The sequence below is a fragment of the Ostrea edulis genome, chromosome 3, assembly GCF_947568905.1.
Source record: "Ostrea edulis chromosome 3, xbOstEdul1.1, whole genome shotgun sequence".
NCBI lineage: Eukaryota > Metazoa > Mollusca > Bivalvia > Ostreida > Ostreidae > Ostrea > Ostrea edulis.
Window position 1 is genome coordinate 96,810,853 of NC_079166.1, and position 24,432 is coordinate 96,835,284.

At 36.6% G+C, this 24,432-nt stretch overlaps 1 protein-coding gene and 1 long non-coding RNA gene across 14 annotated transcripts in view; one reads left to right on the plus strand and one right to left on the minus strand.

The window, feature by feature from the left end:
* LOC130046601 (uncharacterized) overlaps positions 1–21,569 on the minus strand; it is a 40,573-nt gene extending 19,004 nt beyond the window's left edge. The window contains exons 1-2 of the long non-coding RNA XR_008801529.1: positions 21,443–21,569; positions 266–338 (exon numbers count right to left, since the gene is read on the minus strand). This is a non-coding gene — a long non-coding RNA (uncharacterized LOC130046601). The remainder of the gene's footprint in view (positions 1–265; positions 339–21,442) is intronic.
* The window catches only part of LOC125672976 (uncharacterized), a 96,979-nt gene that overhangs the window by 58,537 nt on the left and 14,010 nt on the right, over positions 1–24,432 (plus strand). For 8 of the 13 annotated variants that reach the window (XM_056159617.1, XM_056159614.1, XM_056159616.1 and 5 more), the window contains 4 exons: positions 13,217–17,438; positions 18,548–19,192; positions 21,458–21,627; positions 22,902–22,944. In XM_056159617.1, the coding sequence (XP_056015592.1) occupies positions 13,634–17,438; positions 18,548–19,192; positions 21,458–21,627; positions 22,902–22,944 (4,663 nt within the window). In that variant the 5' untranslated portion in view covers positions 13,217–13,633. Of the gene's footprint in view, positions 1–6,896; positions 7,132–13,216; positions 17,439–18,547; positions 19,193–19,509; positions 19,633–21,457; positions 21,628–22,901; positions 22,945–24,432 lie in introns of those variants that run through there. The other 5 variants (XM_056159608.1, XM_056159610.1, XM_056159615.1 and 2 more) reach the window with 5 other exon arrangements.

Here is a 24,432-nt window from a genome sequence, read left to right on the forward strand (position 1 = left end):
CCAGAGTTTACATATCGATACATTCTTCAAAAAGACTGTTTGATTCTTATAATTCCAATTCGTTCCCTGTATTATCAATTTCAAAAATCTGAATAGTTTCCCCGCACTATGTTATTTGTTTTCAGGCGCGTATGTATAAATGGCGTTTTTTGGATTTATTGGTGTGTAAATTTTAGTTTAGATTTATTTTTGCCCAATCAAAACAATTATGATAAATAACATTGGAATTATCAAACATTAAAGAAGTAGTATAATGTAATCTTACCTTAACAAGAGAAAGATCAGGCAGGTCACGCAGCAAAAACACCACCAGAAGGGGACAGGCGTGGATTATTTTCCTGTTGTAAAAGAAAAAGAATCTTACTTTATCAAAGACATCTGTTAATTACGACAAGTAAGAATAAGGCTACCGTGGGAGCTGCTTTTTAAATCAGATGTCAGCGCATGTTGTGTTGCCATTAACTGCAATAATGTAGCCCCCTCCGATTGAGGGGGGGGGGGGGGGGGGGGGGGGCGACAACTCCTTAGGATCTCCGTAATAGTGCAAATGCGGGAGTGATTCACTCCTGCAATATTTTCGATCATTCTAAACATTTGCCGACTTCCTTTACGTAAATAAAATGATATTCTGTTTCTTTGTCAATATTTAAATTTACAACCTGCAACTTACGATTTGTGAGGCTCTATTCTACCGTTGTCAACAATTTCGATATATTCTAATTTCTCGATTCATATTTGTGCGCCATGTTTGATTTACTGAAGTTTTAACTTCCTTGTCAAGTTATTTGCATATGCCATATAAGGTAGTATTTACATCAATGGACGAGTAGGAGGAGGAAGCTATTTCATCAGTATTGGAAAAAGTTTAAATTTGATATCAAGTTAAAACAGGAACAGCAGAGTGTAAATTCTTTCTGCAACCATATGATTTTCCTTTCTTTGTCGGAATGACTCGAGTAACTACATTTTCGCGCTGATTGCCAATGTTTAAGTTTTTTAGTAGACCCACCTATAACAAGCATGGCGGAGCAGACAAAGAAGTTTACATGCTGAACATGATATTTAATGAAACACACCTTTAGTAGACATGCCCGAGATACTGTACACCTCCAATTCAACGACCTAATAGATTTTGCAAATTCTGCTTGAATGACGAATCGATTAAGGGACGGATTGATAATCGGACGGAACGTCTAGAAATCGTTTCTGCATTTACATATGTAAAATAAAACGCACTAGATTTCTCTCTCTCTCTCTCTCTGTAGGTGAAAACTCCGGTTCGGTACGTTTGTATTATAATTATAAGCTATATGATTCTTGTTTGATAGATCACAAACAGTTATCACAAAAGGTTTGATGTCATTCTATAATTCACTATCAAGAGAGCGGTGCTATCCATGACTTTCGGTTTTCGGCCATTCTACATTTACCGCTTGCTCTAAAGGCAGGCAGGCGGTAAATCTAGTACTGCCGACTCCCGATGGTCCCGGATTGCGATGTTTTATAGATAATATCAAAACTGGCGAACAGAATAACTTCATACTTCTCGGGGACAATCTTTATGCCCAAATTGATGCACACAATTAAAAAAAAAACAAAATGATAATAAGTTTAAATTCTTAAACTTGAAATGTCTGTATCATTGTTTAGTTGTGTTGGTAAAATTATGGAACGTGTTATTTTTAAATATGTATACAATTATGTTCACTCAAATGATCTTTTTTACAAATACTAAGCTGGTTTTTTACCTGGTCATTCAACTGTCTATCAGTTTATTGAAACATATGATCATATAGCAAAATCCACAGATGAGGGCAAATGTTGCTGTGTGGTGTTTGTGATTTGTCAAAGGCCTTTGATCGTGTATGATATAAGGGACTTCTTTTGAAGCTACAAACTTATGGAGTTAGTGGTAACTCATCACAATGGTTTCAGAGCTATTTAAATTTCAGAACCCAAGGGGTATTGCATAGAAATGTAATGTCTAATTTCAAACCTTTACATGTTGGAGTCCCTCAAGGGTCCGTATTAGGACCTTTTATTTTTGATATATGTCAATGATGTTGCTGAAAATATGTCAAGTTTATGTAGGCTTTACGCTGATGATAATTCTTTGCAGAACTGTTCTACCAATATCTATGATATCCAATGCGTGCTGAATAATGATTCCTTTGGCTTGAACAATGGTCTAAACAATGGCTTTTAAATTTTAATCCTTCAAAAACAAAAGCCGTCTTCTTTTGTACAAAGAAAAATACATATTTCCCTTGTCTGCATTTTCAAAATTGCAATTTAGATTTTGTGTCAACACATAAACACCTAGGTATCACTTTTTCACATGATCTCACATTGTCAGCTTACATCGATTCGCTGTTGGCCAATGCTTATAAAAACTTGGACTGCTGAAAAAGTTACAGTTCAAGTTCAGTTCAAAAACTGTAGCTATTTTATATTCTACTTTCATTAGACCTCCTCTAGAATATGCCTCTGAAGTATGGGGTGGGTGTTCAAATCAAGATTTTGAAAAACTACAGTTAGCAGAAGCAAGACTGGTTACTATAGACTAACATCATTGGCATCACAGGAATTTCTATATTTCGAAACTGGGTGGGAACCACTCATTGTTAGAAGATTGACAAAATTAAGAATAACAATGTACAAAATTTATCACAATATGATACCCGAGTTTCTGAAAGAATTTTTACCAAATATTCGTTCACATGAATCAAATTACGTTACAAGACAATCGCAAAATTATGGCATTCCTAAATGCAGATTAAACATCTATAAATCATCTTTTGTAGCAAGAGGGGCGCATGAATGGAATTCCTTGCCCCTAGGAACAAGGCAATCTATGACACTAAGCTCGCTTAAAAATTGTTTACGCCTCCAAAAATCGCATCTTCCATCCTTTTTTTTTTCTTTCGGAGAACGCCATTGGAACGTAATCCATACGAGACTAAGACACAACTGTGTATTGAATATATATTTATTTAGATGTAACATCATTGACAGTCCTTTGTGTACTTGTGGTAAAGTAGAAGATGCTTACCATTTCTTTTTCTCATGTGCAAAATACACCGCTCCAAGAAATGGCCTATTCAATTCTATTTTTACAATGGATAATTTGCATATAGTAGACACGCATGTATTATTATGGGGAGATAACGCAATCAGTACCACAGAAAATGAAAAACTAATCTCCTAAATGCAGTTATTTATAAAGAGAACTGATCGTTTTTAGTTGATGGGATTTACAAAGTGATTACTTTGTACGTACTACATGCATGTATTAATCAATTGTACATCCATGTATATATTAATCAATTGTACATATACATATATATCTACAGATATAATTTATTATATAATTGCTTTATGAAAGCTAATCATTTTTTTTTTTACCTTTGATACCTTTGTGTTTGATTTCTTGAACATTATCACTATGTAATAATTGTCATATAGGAGAGGGCGTTCTAAGTTTTAAGAACTCGTGCTCAATCCTTTTGTTATTACATCTAGACAATAAAATATGTTCAAATCATATCATTATTCGTAAGGGAAAGTAGTGTAGTAGTGTGTTTTTTTTATCTTAATAAAAAAAAACTATCATGCAAAATGTTCACGTTTTAACTTATAGATCCACCCCATAAAAGTTTGTGGTCATGTGGTAATTTTATACACAAATTTGGTATGCTTTGCTCTGTAGATATCAGACGAATCTGATTCGTAAAGATAAATCCCACATTTAAGTGTTACAATATTGTCTGAGGCATATTGAGTTAAATTTCATTTTGATAACATTAACGAAATATGTTTATTTATTTCTGGAAAACTCTGTTGGACTGGTAAATTTTCTGCGGACTGGTTGAAATTATACCCCATCAGTCCGGCTTGACTGGTGACATAAAAAGTTGGCTTCAAGCCCTGTGATATGGACAATCGATGAAAGAGCTTTAAAAATATCAATGTCGTACTATAAATAAATATTACCAAATTAATTGTTATCTCAGTATACGTACTTACAAGTAACTTAGACAATTCAGCATGTACTTACAACAGTACACAACAACTAAATCATAACAGCGCAGCTTTGCTCACAAGTCTTTGGGGCCGGAGCCGGGTGTTGCACGTGCGTAATGAAAAGAGCAAGGAACGACAACTAGCTCTTGAGGCAGGCAGGCGGTAAATATAGTACTCCCGAGGGTCCCGGATTGCGATTTTTTATAGATAATATTAAAACCGGCGAACAGAATAACTTCATACTTCTCGGGAACAATCTTTGTGTCCAAATTGATTAACACAATTTAAAACACCCACTAATGATAAGTATGAATTCTTAAACTTGAAATGTCGCCTACTCAAAAGCGGTAAATCTAGTACAAATTCCGTACAGTGTCAAATCTCCGGGACTACTGTAGTAGTGTGTTTTTTATCTTAATAAAAAAACAAACTCTCAAGCAAAATGTTCACGTTTTAACTTATAGATCCACCCCATAAAAGTTTGGGGTCATGTGGTAATTTTATACACAAATTTGGTATGCTTTGCTCTGTAGATATCAGACGAATCTGATTCGTAAAGATAAATCCCACATTTAAGTGTTACAATATTGTCTGAGGCATATTGAGTTAAATTTCATTTTGATAACATTAACGAAATATGTTTATTTATTTCTGGAAAACTCTGTTGGACTGGTAAATTTTCTGCGGACTGGTTGAAATTATACCCCATCAGTCCGGCTTGACTGGTGACATAAAAAGTTGGCTTCAAGCCCTGTGATATGGACAATCGATGAAAGAGCTTTAAAAATATCAATGTCGTACTATAAATAAATATTACCAAATTAATTGTTATCTCAGTATACGTACTTACAAGTAACTTAAACAATTCAGCATGTACTTACAACAGTACACAACAACTAAATCATAACAGCGCAGCTTTGCTCACAAGTCTTTGGGGCCGGAGCCGGGTGTTGCACGTGCGTAATGAAAAGAGCAAGGAACGACAACTAGCTCTTGAGGCAGGCAGGCGGTAAATATAGTACTCCCGAGGGTCCCGGATTGCGATTTTTTATAGATAATATTAAAACCGGCGAACAGAATAACTTCATACTTCTCGGGAACAATCTTTGTGTCCAAATTGATTAACACAATTTAAAACACCCACTAATGATAAGTATGAATTCTTAAACTTGAAATGTCGCCTACTCAAAAGCGGTAAATCTAGTACAAATTCCGTACAGTGTCAAATCTCCGGGACTACTGTAGTAGTGTGTTTTTTATCTTAATAAAAAAACAAACTCTCAAGCAAAATGTTCACGTTTTAACTTATAGATCCACCCCATAAAAGTTTGGGGTCATGTGGTAATTTTATACACAAATTTGGTATGCTTTGCTCTGTAGATATCAGACGAATCTGATTCGTAAAGATAAATCCCACATTTAAGTGTTACAATATTGTCTGAGGCATATTGAGTTAAATTTCATTTTGATAACATTAACGAAATATGTTTATTTATTTCTGGAAAACTCTGTTGGACTGGTAAATTTTCTGCGGACTGGTTGAAATTATACCCCATCAGTCCGGCTTGACTGGTGACATAAAAAGTTGGCTTCAAGCCCTGTGATATGGACAATCGATGAAAGAGCTTTAAAAATATCAATGTCGTACTATAAATAAATATTACCAAATTAATTGTTATCTCAGTATACGTACTTACAAGTAACTTAGACAATTCAGCATGTACTTACAACAGTACACAACAACTAAATCATAACAGCGCAGCTTTGCTCACAAGTCTTTGCACTAACCAGCCCTGTTTCATTTCGCCCTTGGCAGGACAACCTGCAAGACCAGGAGTGGTCAACGGCACCAAATGTAGTATAGGAGAAGAGAGGAGAAAATATATGGCTAGACTGGGAATCGAACCCGGGACCCCTACATTACTAGTCAGATGATCTAACCACTGAGCTATTCAGGCCGATATCCACGGTCCGTATAGCCCTAATTACTACATTCCTCCCTCCTTATGATCAATTATAATTTTTATAATTGTCTTTCAATCTCAACCCAAATTCTTTTCTATGAGCACAAAGTCACAATACACATAGTGTCATTCATGAATTTACACTGTGCTGGTCTTCATAATTGTCCATTGTCCTTGCATCATCTGGAGGACATCCAGTCCCAACGTGGGCGCCAATGAAACAGGGTTGGTTAGTACTGATCGTCACAAGCAAAACACCAAACTCCTGGCTTAGGTTCATCCATTTATTTATCGATGCAATCTGATGCTGATATATACACTTAAAATGTATCTTTTCGACCCTCTCTATGGGACAGAGCCCAGTGCTATACTAGCTAACTGATTTAATATCAACTGGATGTTCCAGAAATAAATTGTCCAGTCCGTAAGGTCTAAAATATCATAAACATGTCTTGTAAGCAAACTAGAACTTTTTGTCAACCTGCTACTTCGAAATCTCTGGTAAAAGTACCTGAATAAAACTCAGTCACATGCAAGAACCAATGAAAGTTCAATACAAGCCCTTTAAACTTGATCACATGACCCCAAACTTTTATGGGGTGGATCTATAAGTTAAAACGTGAACATTTTGCATGATAGTTTTTTTTTTATTAAGATAAAAAACACACTACTAGAGTAGTCCCGGAGATTTGACACTGTACGGAATTTGTACTAGATTTACCGCTTTTGAGTAGGCGACATTTCAAGTTTAAGAATTCATACTTATCATTAGTGGGTGTTTTAAATTGTGTTAATCAATTTGGACACAAAGATTGTTCCCGAGAAGTATGAAGTTATTCTGTTCGCCGGTTTTAATATTATCTATAAAAAATCGCAATCCGGGACCCTCGGGAGTACTATATTTACCGCCTGCCTGCCTCAAGAGCTAGTTGTCGTTCCTTGCTCTTTTCATTACGCACGTGCAACACCCGGCTCCGGCCCCAAAGACTTGTGAGCAAAGCTGCGCTGTTATGATTTAGTTTTTCATTACGCACGTGCAACACCCGGCTCCGGCCCCAAAGACTTGTGAGCAAAGCTGCGCTGTTATGATTTAGTTGTTGTGTACTGTTGTAAGTACATGCTGAATTGTCTAAGTTACTTGTAAGTACGTATACTGAGATAACAATTAATTTGGTAATATTTATTTATAGTACGACATTGATAATTTTAAAGCTCTTTCATCGATTGTCCAGACACCGTACAGTATACTGCATGCACTGATATAAGTACGTTATGGCATGTAATATGTATGGTGTACGTATTTATAAATATACATTGGAAGTTGTTCAAGTTGTTGTGTGGTTAAAGACTTTAAGAGTTCCTCCCCTTTGACTTGTATGAAAAGAACAAAAGAAAACTGACATGTATACAGATACATGTGTCGTATCAAACAAAGAAAAAGTTTCTACCACGTGCTTTTAAGGTATTCAGTGAATGATGGTCATATTTCTTATGTAATAAATGTATAATCATGTCTAAAATTAGAGGTGATTGAACAAATACGTCCTATAGATACTGTCTCATCGGTGTGCCATAAATGAGTCAACTTTATAAATATATAATTACATTATACATGTAATATTCATTGAAAACGACCAGTGTATATTATAATTAAAGCAAAAAATTTAAATAGTTGTGTTTCTGCTAACATTTCAGAAAAAAATTGTTCGGTAAGAAATATTTTTTTAAAATTTTATTATTCAGAGTATGCAAAAGCATTGTAAACTCCAACTAGAAACTTATCAGATAATGATATTAATCTATTTTTACACCTGCTTTTTCTAGAGAAAGTTTGCTGTTACCCTGGTCTGTCTGTCTGTCACAATTTCTTCCTCAAACTCCTTTAGATTTTAAGCTGTAACAGAAGGGAGAAAATGCAACAGACCAGACCGGGATTCGAAATCGGGGCCCCAGAATCTCTAGTCAGGTGCTCTACCAACTGCGCTATCTGGCCACTGGCAATCGAACTCGGCTGACTGCTACATTTCTCCCTTACATTGTCTTCTCCCTCAAAGACACACAACCCAGATTCTTTAGTCCCTGGCAGGACTTTCACCTGCAAGTCCGAGGGTGGTGAATGGCACCAAATGTAACAGGAGAAGGGAGAATATGCAGTGGACCAGATCGGGATTCGAACCTAGGCCCCCTGAATCTCTAGTCAGGTGCTCTACCAACTTAGCTAGCTGGCCACCACCTGACAGTCATCAGCGAATTACCAGGGTTGTCCACATTCCTATAGATATCAGTCTATGCGAAAGTTTTTTGGACCACACAGGACATTCGGTCCTGTGTAATCAATGAACACACTGGACCGAACCAAATTTTGTCAGACCGAAAAACCTAATGTAATGAAACATGTGAAAATGAAAAACCAAGGGAATCTTATTTATTATACTAGTAATACTACTATACTAGGGATCCCTCCCGTATAATACTTTAGACAGTCCATGTGGTTTTAATCACATTCATTTACGTTTTTGGATTTGTGTGCTATTTTTTACTTATAACAAACATTTAAATGACTCTGCATCAAGATAGTAAAGCTCAAAACCGAACTCTGAGACATCGGACATTCCGGTCTGGTGTTAAAAATGATGCATCGGACCTGAGGCACTGCACATCGGTCAGGTCCGACGGTCCGATGTCTTGCGCATAGACTGAGATATATATCATACCGTTAATATACAAGACAGAAATTGCTTCCTGCAGTTTTAAAATGCATAAATATATCTAGAAAATATTTCAGAAAAATACATATTGTTTTTTATAGCAGATGAACCTGAACTTTGCCACTGTTTCTGTAGTGTGAGATTATCTAGTTACATCAGGGAATTTTAAACATACCAGTCATTCAGATTAGGGGCAATTTCAAGGTCACAATATAATATGAATATCACCTTCTTGCATACTATATATTAAAAATGGAGAATGATTTAATATCTTAAAGGAATAATATATATAATCATTTGACAAGAAATGTTTTCACATATACAGCTTATCACTTGATAACGGTAGTAAATAACGACAAGATATTATGACACTTTCCCCACGATACATCTGTCAGAACATATACGCTGTGACGTACTTTTTCATTGTGACGTCGTATGGTGCGAAGTGCACAGAGGTACATTTATAACAGCACTGTGATATTTTTTTTTTGCATAGCCTTAACCGAGCTGCGTATTTAAATGAAAATATCTCTTTTCCCTGCAATTTCTCTGTATGAATAAAAAGTACTGAAAGTGTTTGAAATGCAGAATTTGAAATCGATGCCAAACTGTTTGTTCTGATCTTGGCCCAAAGTGTTCTGCTCTCGATGAGAACTGTTCGTTTCCTATCACAAAATGTTCCATCCCCAATAGGAACCGCTTCATTCTCGCTGAGAACCGTTCCATTCAAACTGTTCAGTGTTTGTTCCCCTAACAAAACCGTTCGTTCTCAAACTGATCAGCATTTTTTCACCGTTCCAGTGGTGTAGTAGTTCGCTCTAGAGTCTGAATGTTATTATTCCATGGTGTTTCAGTTACTATGAGTGCAGAAATATTGTATTTTATGTCCTGATTTCTTATGAATGTGATAATATTTGATATAATTATGGGTTTGGAGATATGACAAAATTTTGTTTTTCAAAAATACAGTGATTCCGAACTCTGAAGGTCCGTCAGACATTGGCAAATGTCCGGTAATTTTTGTTTTGGTCCGATCAATATCAGTTGTTGGCCGGACCAATTGTCCCATAATTTTTTTTTCCCAATGAAATACATGATTAAATAAATTTTCAATTTTTAGCAGCATGTCCCAAAATATTTTCTGTTCTTTAGTCATTGCAAACAGAAAACTTGATTACGTTTAACTCAGATATTTATCAAACTTCTTCAATTCTCCCCAGAGGGTGATAATACAATTGCGCAACATCCCGTGAAACTACAGACGTCTTTGAAGCATTTGAATTAGGTAATAAATAACATGTAAATAAAGCGTTTAAACTATACTCTGATCAAGAAGTACTTGAACAACATGGGCACATTTGATTGAACAATTTGCATTTGAGTTACGTGAATTGCTGGAGTTTAAGAAAACGTGTATTTCATAACACTGGTGTTGAACACGGGTTGGAAAAGTTTACTCCACTGACGAATCTGAAGTGAAATGCTTGGACTAATAAAGTGCGTCGCCGATGCCATTCTGGGCCAGAAAGTTCAAATTTACATGAAAGCTTCTTGATATTTTGTCACTCGGGGAGTAGGGTAGGACGACAATAGGGGATCAAAGGTTTACATGGAAATATATAGGGAACATCTTTAAAAATCTGGGCCAGAAAGTTCAAATTTACATGAAATTTTAAGCTTCCTGATATCATGGATATAGTGTAAATTCAAGTTTGTCAAAACCATGGCCCCCAAGGGTAGGATGGGGCCACAATAGGGGATTAATTTGCATAGAAAATTTTGGTCTGGTAAAATGTGATTTGGTCCAGTAATATTTCATCCATTACTGGACCAAATGTCCAGTAAGTACCAGAAGACCTTGGGAAGCACTGCTGTCCATAATCATTACAATGTATCATCAATTCTGAGAATATAGCTACTGATTATGTATATAGACACAAGATTAAACAATATTCAATCAATCAATCTCCCACTGTACCTTACACATATACTTAATATTTTTGTTGCAATATATCCAGTATTAAGATAATTATGTAAGTCTCCCCTTTTCCACGGGGAGACCTTTCTGTTTGTCTATCTGTCTCTTAATCTTGTGAACACTTCTCCTAGTATATGGCTTATTGGATAGACTTAAAACTTTGTACAATGCTTCAATGCCATTTGTAGATGTGCTTATTGTCGGGACAGGAGGATCCAATGATTTTCTTAAAAGTTAGAGTGGATTTAAGAGGAGTGGAGGATGTTAAAATAGTTTTCTTGTGAACACTTCTCCTACATGGCTTAATGGGTAGACTTAAATTGAAACTTTGTACAATGCTTAATATATATATATAAATATATTTTTATTTTTTTTACCTATATATATATATATATAGGTAAATAATAAAAATGAAACACGAAGACGTTTAGTAAAGCTTTAGCGCTTTCATTTCAAATCCTCAGAAGCTTTACATTTAGTAACATATCGACGTTACGTCACAAACAGCGGAATGTTAAAATTAAACAAATCTAGACGTCATTACATACAGACTGTTGATACGTATTGTTCATTGTGACATAGTAAAGCAAAACAAATTTCGACGTCATAAGACACTGAACGATAAATCATAGTGTTTACAGTGATGCATTATAAAGTAATGCGTGAAAACATTTTCATTTACAAATATGATAACGTTAAACTGAATTATTGAGTTTAGGTTTGAACATATTAATGAAATGTTTTTCCTTTTCACATCTCTGAATGTCACTTCCACCTATAAACTTGTAAAATGGAAATGTATTGAATTGTTTTTGTCCACAAATATCTAAATGTTCACTTAGTTGAATTTGCCTGTATTCCGGATTGTGGATTTGCTGTTTGTGGACCTGCACGCGAGCTTGAAGTGGGTTGCTTGTTTCCCCAATATAAAATTCTTTGCATATAGGACATGTAATGACATACAGGACATTTTTGCTATCGCACGACATGTTGACATTAACTTTAAATATCCATCCATTAAAGTTGTATTGTGATCCTTCCGTGATGTATTGACAGGTCCCGCATCGTGGATCCCCACACTTAGTGACGTTGTGATTGTCTTTAAAGGGACTGGTTCACGATTTTTGATAGAAATATTTTTCGTTTTTGATGTTAAACATTAGAAATATAACTCATTTAATGTTGACAGCCAAAATTTTGACCTTCTGAATGCATGAATGATAGCAATATTTTAGCCTTAAATATGTGTTATGTAAACAAAGACTCGAGTCTTTTTATGTAAACAAACAAACAAGTGAAATATTGATTTTTGTAATATAATGCATCTTAATTTTGCATAGTCACAAATTTTAACTTTTAGATGACACTTTTCACCCCAAAAATGCTTGAAACATGAAAGATATAATAATACTTAGATCGATATCCATTTCTTTTGAAAATTCCGTAAACAATAACATATCGCAATCTTTGTTTACAAAACAAATAATAAACTCTCTAAAATGAGCTTCTGTGATGATGTATAACCTTAATTTTCATGTGAAATCTTTCAAACATATTAGACAGTAGATTTTGATCATTAAAAGTGAAAAACAAAATTTTGGGTAAAATCGTGAATCAGTCCCTTTAAGATATGGAGGGCATAATAATCTTTTCAGATTTTTCGGTTGACGTTTGCTATTGATGAATTTTATTTTTTTGAATATTTTCTTGGTTGATTGGTCGTCTTTCAGTATATTGTTTAGTTGATTAACTATTGAGTTGATATTTCTATTGCGCGGGTTATGCATATGTACAAATGGAATTATATCTTTGTCTTTTTCCCGGTTGTTTGTAGCTAGTAGTTGAGAGCGGTCATAACTCTTACTTTTTCAATTCCGTTTTCTATAAGTTTATCAGGATAACCTTGTTTTTGTAAGTATGATCTGAGTTCTAACAAACGAATACCTCGGGTATTTACATCACTCATTATTGTGCATAAACGTCTAGCCAGATTGTAGGGAATTGCAGTTTTTGTATGGTGTGGATGACATGATCCAAAATGTAGGTATTGGTGTGTGTCAGTAGGTTTGTAATAGACATCCGTTGAAAGTTTGGTATCTTCTTTAATAACTAGCACATCCAGAAAAGATAATTTTGTATCATTGATTTCCATTGTAAATTTGATATCCGGGTTCAATTCGTTCAGTAATTTGCAAAAAATTGTTAATCTATCCATGTCATCAGACCATAAAATAAAACAATCATCAAGAAATCTTTTCCATTTCGATCTTAGGAGTTTTGCATCCTCTTCGCCCCATAGAATTAATATTTGTTGATGGAAGTTTTTCTTCTAGGTATCCCAAGGTTAATGTGGCATATGTCGGTGCTACTTTTGTTCCCATTGCGGTGCCTTTTGTTTGAAGAAAATGTTTGTGTCCAAATGCAAAACTATTTTTATATATATATATATATAATGTATGTGTGTGTGTATATGCATATTATCAGGACAGGAGGATCAGATAATTTTCCAAAATGTTATAGTGGATCTTTGTTTTCCATTTCAGATTTGCATCATTCTTCAGAGTGGATGCATTGAGCCAAACAGAAAGTGCAAAATAATAGAGAAAATGAAAACTTCATCAGAGAGAGAGAAAGTGAAAAAAGTTCATCAGAAAGAAAGAAAGGGAAAAGTTCATCAGAGAGAGAGAAAGTGAAAATAAAATCTTCAAAGAGAGAAAAGGGGGGAAAATTTATCAGAGAGAAAGAAAGTAAAAAGCTTCATCTGAGAAAGAGAAAGTAAAGACTTCATCAGGGAAAGAGAAAGTAAAATTTTGATCATATTAAGAGAAAGTAAGATTTCCATCAGAGAAAGAGAAAGTAAAAACTTCATCAGAGAATGTAAATAGTTCATTGAGTGAGAGAAATTAAAAAGTTCACCCGAGAAAGAAAGTGAGAAAAAGTGAAAATTTCAAACAAGGAACATGGGGGTGTCAAATATTTTAAAGAAATTGAAATCACTCTCATGTGTGGCAGTTGATGATAAAGAAAAGAATCATAATGATTATGATGATGAAAAACCAAAACAAGAGAAGAAAAATGTATCAGAAGAACAAACAAATAGAATAGTTGTAACTGTAGATGAATACGAGTGTCGCATCAACACAGAATGTCCAGAATACCGGCTAAATCTTCAGTTGGGTGAAACACAATACACATGCGAGAAGAAAATTGTGAAATATTTTAATGATGTCGGGCAGGAGGGAAACTGCTCATACAGTGATCAGAATACCGGATATCATAAAGTTGAAACTTGCAATCCATCCAGTGGCCACTGCCTTTCTCAGGATAATTCACTGAATTGTTCATCTATAGTTAAAGTTAAAGAAGATTTGGTAGACAAAGGTTATTGTTCTCAGGAAACAAGTGGTGTTAGCAATGGAGATAAATTAATTTCAAAATGTTCTACCTTTAGAAATATGAGTGGTGATGATTTTTTTTCTTTTAAACCTGAAGATTCTTGTGCCTCGAGATGTTTGATACCATCTGAGAATGCAGAATGTTCAGACTTGGGGTTTCCGTCTCTTTTAGAACATGAGGGAATTCCATCAGAGCAATTCCTAACTCAGATGGATGAAAACTATTATCAAGAAAGTGGTCAAATGCAAAGTTTGAGGAAAGGAAGTCTCTCAGAGGAATCAGATAACGAGCAAGATAATGCGATTAATGTGACTAATGCTAGAAGATCTGAAGGCAGTGCTGCAGGAGATACCATATGGGTCTCACAATGCCGTGTTTTGACCAGAAGTTCATCCACACCAACAGACTTAGATATTTACAGTACACGAGGTACAGACGGAAAACCAACACATGCACTATTCCAAAATTTACATTCTTCAGAAGCAGAAAGTGATATTTCTAGGCGCGAATTCAGCTATTCTTCTTTGTATTGTCAGTCGTCGAACATGCTCACAGCAAATGCAGCTACTGATTTTGGTTGTCATTCTGATATATTGTCATTGAAAAATATTTCATCTTTGCAACTTTATCGTGCCAGGACATCGCCTAAGTCGATGTCACTGCGATCTCTCTCTGTGTGCTCAGTAAGCAGTGGATATTCTTACCTGAATGTTTCACACTCTGAGCATTTTCCTCGTATGAGGAGAGATTCAAGTTTTGCTTTGTCTGAAGATGAAGGAAATGTAAGAGAGCTACAATTTGATGAGTTAACATCTGAAATTGATACTAGTGAAAGGATCAATGATGAGGAAAATGGCGAGGACACTCAGCAACGAGATAGCGAATCGATACTGACAGAATCATCGTCATTGATGGTGTGTCATCCTCTGATGGATGAAAATAATTCTCCTAAAGCAGCGTCTGAGTGCTGCTCTTTGACCTGCAGGTATGATGGAAATACTGAAGTCCATTTTAATATTGATGAAGTGCAAGAAGATATGACGGAAATACTGCCTGGAGTAAATTTTGAAAATTTGATTCTACGAGAGGAAGTACCGGTCAGCACAAAGACATCACTACTGATAAACTGGGAGGAGACTCGGTACATCGGAGATGGACATGCTAAAGATGTTGGGATCACTGGTCAGTCGAGTTGTCAAGATTCTGGTATGGCTACATCTGATCAGGAAGATAATGAAAAGCATGAAGTGATGGAACAAATGCTGAATTCTTCAGAAGAAAACACTGATAGATTATTTAAAAATTCGCCAAAAGAATGGTTCACAGGTAAAATCATGCATGAAGAATTTGCTCTAACTGAAGCAAAGAAAACTACCCCAAATGATATAACTCTAGGAAGAGAAAAATGGGGCGAAATGAAATGGAGAGAAGATGAATTATCTGCTATCTGTACATCTGTGCTTCAGATTATGATAATAAGCCATCGTTGTCAAAACTTTTCTGTGTCAATGGATCCTATTCTTCATCATGGAAGAATTCCTTGTTCAACATATCCCACAATCAAAAGAGTGCCCTACAAAGAAGACGAGATCATCAGGTTTGCAGTGCACAGTCAACTGTGGCAATACTTTGATTTTAGAGAAATAATCTGGATTCATTTTTTAAGTCATATGCTCAGTGAATCCCCAACTGCATCTGAATTGCGGTTCTTGCTCCTAAGGCTGTGTCCATGGCTGTCGCCCAAAGTATCGTCTAAATATACAATGCACTTAAGCCCGAAGACAAGGATGTCTTTTTCAAGCATATTTCTCACCAAGCTTCTTGCGGGCAGCTTCAACATTCACACTGTAAAGCCGGAAATGGAATATATTTTGCTACCATTACAAGACAATAGGTGCATGATAAATATTTATACAAAGGATGATGATTCTGGAGATGACGATGATGCATCTGAGGATTCCTTGTTAACCAGAGAAGGCAGTCTGGCCTATCCATTACCTAGGGTGGAAAATTCCATTGGGGAAGATCTATATCTGTCCAATAGAAGAAGGGATTTTATAACGTTAGGCAAATACCTTGAAATCATAAAGACTTCAAATATGTACTTGCCAAAGATTGATTTACAGGAAGCAGAGAAAAATTGCAGAGCTCTTCAACATCAGCCACCTAGGTTGGAAAACAGAAGAATTGCAAGACATCATAAAGTTCAATGCAAGGTCCAAAGTGATAAATGGAAGAAAGGTCGCAAAAAAATTATAATAAAGGAAAATCTACGTGCAAGTCAGCATCATAATAGAAATTGCTATGATGATACTAAAACACAGCACGAAGCAAATGGTAAGAAAAATTGCATTCCAAGCTTCATGATGAAAGAGTCCCAGAATTGTAATGCTAATCGGAATGAAAATAATCCTGGTTCGGTAAATACCATAATGGATGATTTTAATGACGTGGACTCATCAGAATGTTTGAATCGCAGAGTATCTGTGTCTTCAAGTCCGTCGAGTATGTGTGGCGTAATTGTGAAGGTTGAGAGACTCAGCAATAAAAAGGAAACGCAGAATCGATTAAAATATCGACATGAGTTGAACACCAAAGAAATGGATAGAATTCGTAAACATATGGTCAGGTTCTTCCAGAGGTTTGAAGCCACAAAACACAGGCATTCTCTTTCTCCAGTTTCCATGGAAAAGATTGACAGTATGTCACTTCCTGAAATGCTTTACAAGATTCAATCCATTCCAAAAGGACTTAGTTTTCTGAGGAGGTATTTGAAAATCTCCAAGGAACTCCAGCTTGTTTCTGTAGACGTGGACGTTCTTCCATTTCAACAGTCAAATTGGACATACTTTCCAAGTGGGACTGCCTTTGACAACTTCTTTGAGCAAGTAGTAGAGGGAAATGATGATGCGGTTGAAGCACGGATGAGGTTGGAATGGTTCAGAGTTACCACTTTCCAAACTTACCCAGCCAATGTAGGTGTTTCTACTGTCAAACTGGCCAACAATGGATTCTACTACACAGGACATACCACCGAAACTCGCTGTTACTTCTGTCGCCAGACGTATGACCAATGGAGTGAGGAATCGAATATAGAAGCCATACACAGACAGATTTCTCCGGATTGTCCACTGATCAATGGAAGGGAAACCAACAACATCCCTGTTCATGGTCCAAGAAATGTCCATGGGGGTAATCTGCAAAGGCCGGCAACTGAGCAGTTTAGGAGTGTTGATGAAGGAGATCCAACACCTGCTGCCAATACCATGACCTTGCCACAAGGCCAGAATAAGCAGCTTCCAAAGCCATCAGAAGCAGAGGCATCAGCTGCGCCCACAGATGGAGAACAATCATCCCAGCAGGAACTAGGTTGGTGTGTGTGATGGAAGGGGGAGGGGGGATGTGGGTTCCCAATCAAGTGAAAGCAGCCTGGGGATATTAATTTGTGTCTGTCATTTCATCAATATATCTGTCTGTCACTCCTTGGTCTCCAGAAGATATATGAAATTCTATTATTAATAGGTGTACTTGGATAGAAATTAATCTTAAGAGACCTTTTGAATAAAGGATGGCCCCTTGCTGTTTTTGTGAGGTAAAAAGGTTCAAGGTCATGGTCTCCAGGTGACATACTGTGTAGTAAGCAAAGATATTTAAATGATTTCTCAAACACAGACCTTTAGCATTGAAACCTAACTTGGAAAACTTCCCATGACTTTAAGATGATCTCAGCTGCCAGTGTGACATCTTACTGGGTATTTTTTGGTTCCAAGGTCATTAGCTCATATGTACTAAGATACTGCTTATTATCTTTAGAATCGTTTGCCTGATAGAGGTCAAAGTATTGTGTTACCCCTAACTAGTAGGTAAACCATATTTTTCACTATCATGACAGACATTCTGAACTAAAAGTTGATGCTTTATTGCAATATTGCCACACAAGGGACCTATTGCTTGTTTTTTTTTTTATTACTATTGCTTATGTCCTTTATGCAATATCAGTCACTTGCCAAAGATTCTTCTCATTTTCAAGTTGCAAACATGAATCCTACAAAAGTATTTTTAAAATCATAAATTAAATGCATTTGTATACAGATTGACTTTGGCATCTCCAAGAACGATATTTTGAATACCATTGGCATGTCGAAGTGAGTTAGAAGTCCCAACAAGATTTCTTTTATGTATTTTAACGGTACACTAAAATTTGGAAGTAACTGTTTTATCTCGACAACATCAAGTTCAGGATAACGAGGTTTGACTGTATAAATATTAAGCCCTAAAAATTACTTTAGTTTCTTTGAATTTTGCCAGTAAATGTTCAAATTGCTATACTTTTCTAATTTGTGTATGGTAACTTACCATATTGAACAAACTTCAGATTTCTAAAATTCTGGATATGTGCATGACCTTCATTCATATAGTGTATAAATAATAACAAGGTCTACTCTATATCTTATTGGAATTCTTTCTTTTTATTCTAGCTTCCATTCAAACGCCCAGTAAATCCAAAATCAAGAGGGACAAGAGAAAGAAGAAGAAGGAGGAAGAAGGAAAGGTGACGGCAGCAGCAGTCAATGTGGGACAGGGAAGCAGTGGGCAGGTGACCAGTGGTCAGGGACCAGGTGGCCTCATCATTCATGAGGTGCAAGGCAGTCAGGAAGAGCCAGGTCCCTTAGCACAATCTGAGCCAGTGTCCACTTCCTCTGGCTCCTCGCAGGAGCCTACATCCACACCAGGACTTTTGGTCAGCGAGGTCCAGCCCCATTCCAGGCCTCTGGAGGTGAATCGTGGTGCACCTGTTAACGCCCCCCTGTCAACTCAGTCAAAGGAATCCGTACAAACAGCAAGTGTACAAGCAACTGCAAACACCACTCGATCTACACAAAGTTCCGCCAACAGACATGGTGGTGCTAACCCCCCAGCTCCATCACAGGGAAGGGCTAACCCCCCGGGTCCTACCTCTGCTGAGAGACTGGCCCAGCTGGACCCTCTGGGAATAAATTTTGACAAGCCTAAATATCCTTCTTATGCTGTATATTCTACCAGACACAGCTCCTTTGAGGGGTGGCCCTCTCATATGGCACAGACTCCGCGAGAAATGGCACGGGCCGGATATTACTACGCAGGTAAGACCAGCCACTGTCATTTTGAAATGAAAACGAAAGATAAAAAGTTGTTTGTTGCTCTCACACAACGTACTGAAATAAATCTCCCCAACTAAATTGATATTTTTACACCATCATATTTTTTGCAATTTTTTGTTTTTGTTTTGTCAGTTATCCCGGTAAGAACCCATTTAGAAAGTATTAAAAAAAATAATTGATTTTGCTTTCCAACTTGTCCATATATTAAACTAAATTGTAATGAATGGAGAAAAGATATATATATAAGTATTTTTAAAGATAACTGATTTATAAGTTTTTTTTTTAATTTCATGAAAAAGTTGGGATATTTGCATGGTGTAATCTTTGATGGAACATGAAATTTCCTGCTGTGGGCTTTTTAATGGAACATGAAATTTCTTGCCGTGGGCTTTTTAATGGAACATGAAATTTGATGCCGTGGGGTAGGGAATTCATGTCTGCAAACTCTCCTCCATGTTTTTTTTTTCTTTTCAATCTAAGTCATCAAGGTAGTCTGTTCATATGTGTGTATTCAAAAGTTGATACAAATTTGGCAGTAAATTACGAGGTTTACTTGATGAATGTGATGTCACAAACTGAATATCTTGCTCGCTTGATGGATACATGTGTATTAGTTAGGGCTATACGGACCATGGATATTTGCCTGGATAGCTAAGTGGTTAGAGCACCTGACTAGTTATGCAGGGTTCCCAGGTTCGATTCCCGGTCCAGCCAAAGATTTTCTCTTCTCTCCTATATAAACTATATTTGGTGCCGTTGACCACCCCTGCACTTCAGGTTGTCCTGCCAGGGGTGAAAAGAACCTGGGTTGTGTGTGTCTTATAGGGGGAAGACAAAGAAGTAGGTACAGTTTCTACAGTCATCTGGCCCAAAATATCGATGATTTCACTTTGAGCTCAAACCCTGGCATTCAAATAAGGAATAGATTAGCAAACCCAAAATCCGCTCAGTTTGATCAGCAAAATGATTTGAGTCATATGACAAGAGCTTGAAGTTGGCATAAAATTGCAAAAATGCCATTTTCAGTGAAATATCCACAAATTCAGGTGGTTTTCCTTTCAGAAAACATACAGCGCATGCATCGAGCAAATTCATATTCAAGAATGTTTTTCATCTTAAAATAATACACAATATTTATCATTTTCATTTTGCTCGACAAATGCACACATCTTTTCCTGAGCAATAATCTGTATGACATTTGACAGTTTTCAGGCTTATTTTTAGAAAAAGGCGGGAAATGTCTTATTCATGATGTCATGATGCTATTCATTTAGGAATATCATTCTGATTTTGTTGACATAGTATACCTGGCATATATTTTACTTTCTTAAAACGCTGATTAAGGCTAATTCCAGACACATTTTATAGAGAGAAATTTTTTGGGTCTTTTTATGTATACAATCGTACCTTGTTCTTAAGGAGGGAGGAATGTAGTAATTTGGGCTATACAGACAGTGGATATCAACCTGGGTAGCTCAGTGGTTAGAGCACCTGACTAGTAATACAGGGGTCCCGGGTTCGATTCCCGGTCCAGCCGAAGATTTTCTCCTCTCTCCTATATATACTATACATGATACACAATATTAATATCGTATTACGAGTACTTCCTATAAAGAACACCTGTGCGGATTTCTGCTTTGATTGTCATGTGCTCACCAGAGACCAGTAGTCAGAATTTCTTACTGTTTATATATATGTTATTAGTCATTACTATGTTTGTATAATTCCAATGTTATTTATTACAATTGTTTTGATTGGACAAAAATAAAGCTGAACAAGAGTTTATACATCAATAAATCCGAAAATGTGATGTGTAAGTATTCATACACGCCTGAAAACAAATAACATGGTGCGGGGAAACTATTCAAATTTTTGCAATTGTTAATAAAATGAATGAATTGGAATTATAAGAATCAAACATTCTTTTTGAAGAATTTATTGATGTGTAAACTCCAGACATTTTACTCACAAACTTAACATAAAAGTGCTTCGCACTTTTATTCAGTTTGTGAGTAAAATGTCCGGAGTTTACACATCAATAAATTCTTCAAAAAGAATGTTTAATCCTATAATAACAAGCTGTTTTTCCATATCACATCTCGTATCAACCCTTGATGAGTATTGACACTCGGGCCTTCTGTCGTTGGACTGGTACTAAGGTCCTGGGGTCGATGGGAAGTGGTACGCAAGGTTTTATATCTCTGTATGACTATAACTACTTTTACTACTTACACTTTAATTTGGCAGGATATGGCGACTATGCTCGTTGTTTTTTCTGCGGTGGGGGCCTGAGGAACTGGGACAGGAACGACGATCCCTGGATTGAGCACGCTCGGTGGTTTCCCCGGTGCGCCTTTCTGCGGAATAACAAGGGAGATAAATACGTGGCGAGGGTGCAGAGACGACACCAGGAGCAGGTGACTATACAGAAATATTCTGGTAGTTTGTAGACCACTATTTTATTATTATATAATCAGAGAAAACTAATCTGCTGAACTGTACCTCGGGGGGGTGGGGGTGGGGGGGGGGGGGGGTGTCTAGAATGGGGTTCAGTATTTTACTTTTTACACAAATTGGAACTTTTTTATAAAGAAAGTTAAGCAGACTAAGGATGACCACAGGGGGCCATATTCAGGGCGGGACATAAAAATTCGAAACATATTTTCCCCAATACAATTATGTCAAGACACACCTTCAAACATTGTGTGTGCTGCTGCCACATTGGACTGGGGCATTCATGTCTTATGGACCGGGGCATTCATGTCTTATGGACCGGGGCATTCATGTCTTATGGACCGGGGCATTCATGTCTTATGGACCGGGGCATTCATGTCTTATGGACCGGGGCATTCATGTCTTATGGACCGGGGCATTCATGTCTTATGGACTGGGACATTCATGTCTTATGGACAAATTTCTAGTTATGATCATTAACAAATTTTGAAGCAGCGATGTAAAAATATGGAGATATTAAAACCTAAATCACATGTTGAAAAAGTTGCCGAGGGTTATGCAGTGGGTGGATTAATAGCCACTGGTCTATATCAGTTCTCCCCAGAGATTGAACTACAGTTCCGCAGCTCGATAATTTTATGCATACTTTTTTTTCTGTTTCCCACTCTTAATTCTGACATATGTTGACACATGTAGCATTGATTCAGTGTAACATCACTACATTCTGAATAATTTTTTGATATGGTGAAGGTGTCCTCTATTTTAATGTTTCCCAGCTTTCTGTAAGAAGTTAAGTGAAAGATTACGTATTGTATGCCTAGACTGGAATTTTATTTGCTCGCATCACTTTAAAGCTGTTCTTGTGCACACCGTTTTTGGCCACTGTAAAAGTGGTTATTTACGCTGGGGGTTAAGTACGCGTTTTTCCACATCCAACATTACGCAAGGGGGAAAAATATGTGGTAAATGAATATAATATAAAATATTCATAGCTATACGTGTCGGGGCAATTTGCACACTCATTACATGACCGCGTAATTAATGTAAATTTCCCCCGCGCACAAATAACCACGTTTACAGTAAAATTCTGTACACCATTCGGCAGTATAAAAGTGAAGATCGTTGAATTGAGAACACATTAACAGAAATTGTGCTTACAATACGTAATCTGAAACTTCTAATGATGAAACTAAGCTTGATGCATGTCCGTGATGTTTTTTGCTATTATACGTACTAGGAGGCTGGTCTGGTGCCGTCATCTCAGTTACCACCACCAATAGGTAATGTATTGTTTACTTCAAATCTTACTATCCAAACAAATGACACCCTCCATATGTAATTGGGAGACAATCTTATTATAGCCAGTTGTTATTTCGGGCTAAATCGGAAATATTTTTTTCTTCTGGTTTTTTCACACACAAAAAAATTTATGACTTAGGAACATATTCTATACTAATGGTCAGATATGCTTGAGATTTTTTTTTAAACACGAGAATTTTATGTAGGTACACTGTATACAGGGTTAGTTTTGCCCTGTGTTATTTTCGCCCTGTGCTATTTTCGCCCTGTATTATTTTTGCCTTTCTACACTTGCAGACAGTTTTGCCCCCATTTGAAATTCGACCCAGAACGCTTGTGTTTTAAGAGACGAGAGAGAGAGAGAGAGAGAGAGAGAGAGAGAGAGAGAGAGAGAGAGAGAGAGAGACAGGGAGAGAGAGAGAGAGAGACAGAGAGAGAGAGAGAGAGACAGAGAGAGAGAGAGAGACAGAGAGAGAGAGAGAGACAGAGAGAGAGAGACAGAGAGAGAGAGAGACAGAGAGAGAGAGACAGAGAGAGAGACAGAGAGAGAGAGAGAAATGCCCAGTTTTAAATTTGTCCACCCACAAGGAGGGTGAAAATGAAATAGGGACGACTATTTTCCTGTATACAGTGATGCATGCAGTGTATGTAACAAACATATATTCAGAGATGTAGGAATTATATACATGTTCATATGTTTGTACATATATATTATTACTACAGTAACTTGATCCGAAGAGTTGGATCATGTTGAGTTGACAGGTGCGGATCATCAGATCACACGAGACGCGAAACGTCGAGTTTGATCTGATGATCCGCGCCTGTCAACGAGACGTGATCCAACTCTTCGGATCAAGTTACTGTAGTAATGATAAATTTATTATATACCCTCTTATGCATTTTAAATCCACATTTATAAGATATTAAATGTAATCCAAATTATCAAAAACACAGACATACCATGAAATTATGTTTTGTGTACGCAGTTTTGTTTTGTGATGCGGTCAATATTTTCCACAAATAACGTTGCGTTGTTGCATTGTGACGGCATCAGTTTCAGAGGATACTGATACGGAATCAAAAAACCACAGTGTGGTGATCCGGAAAACCGGATCACACGCTGTGAGATCCACAGTATCAAAAAAACGATACATTGATGGGTATATAATAAAAACTTTTATCAAATGTAAGTTATTGGGTACATAATCAGTCATGTTGATATTACGACAAGCATTCAATAAAATGTCTTTAAGTTAGTAGTCCTCTACCAGTTTGTAAAAATGAAGGGGATGAAAGCTTTCTTCTCTGTCCGTCCATCCGTCTGTCTGACTGTCAGTCTGTCCCACATTGGTTTTCCAGACCTTTTTTCAGCTGTGCGTGCATGGATTCATTTGAAACTAGCAGTGTAGTGTGAGAGTGGCAAACTACAGATTAAGTTCGAACTTTGTAATGTTTGATGTACAAGTTTT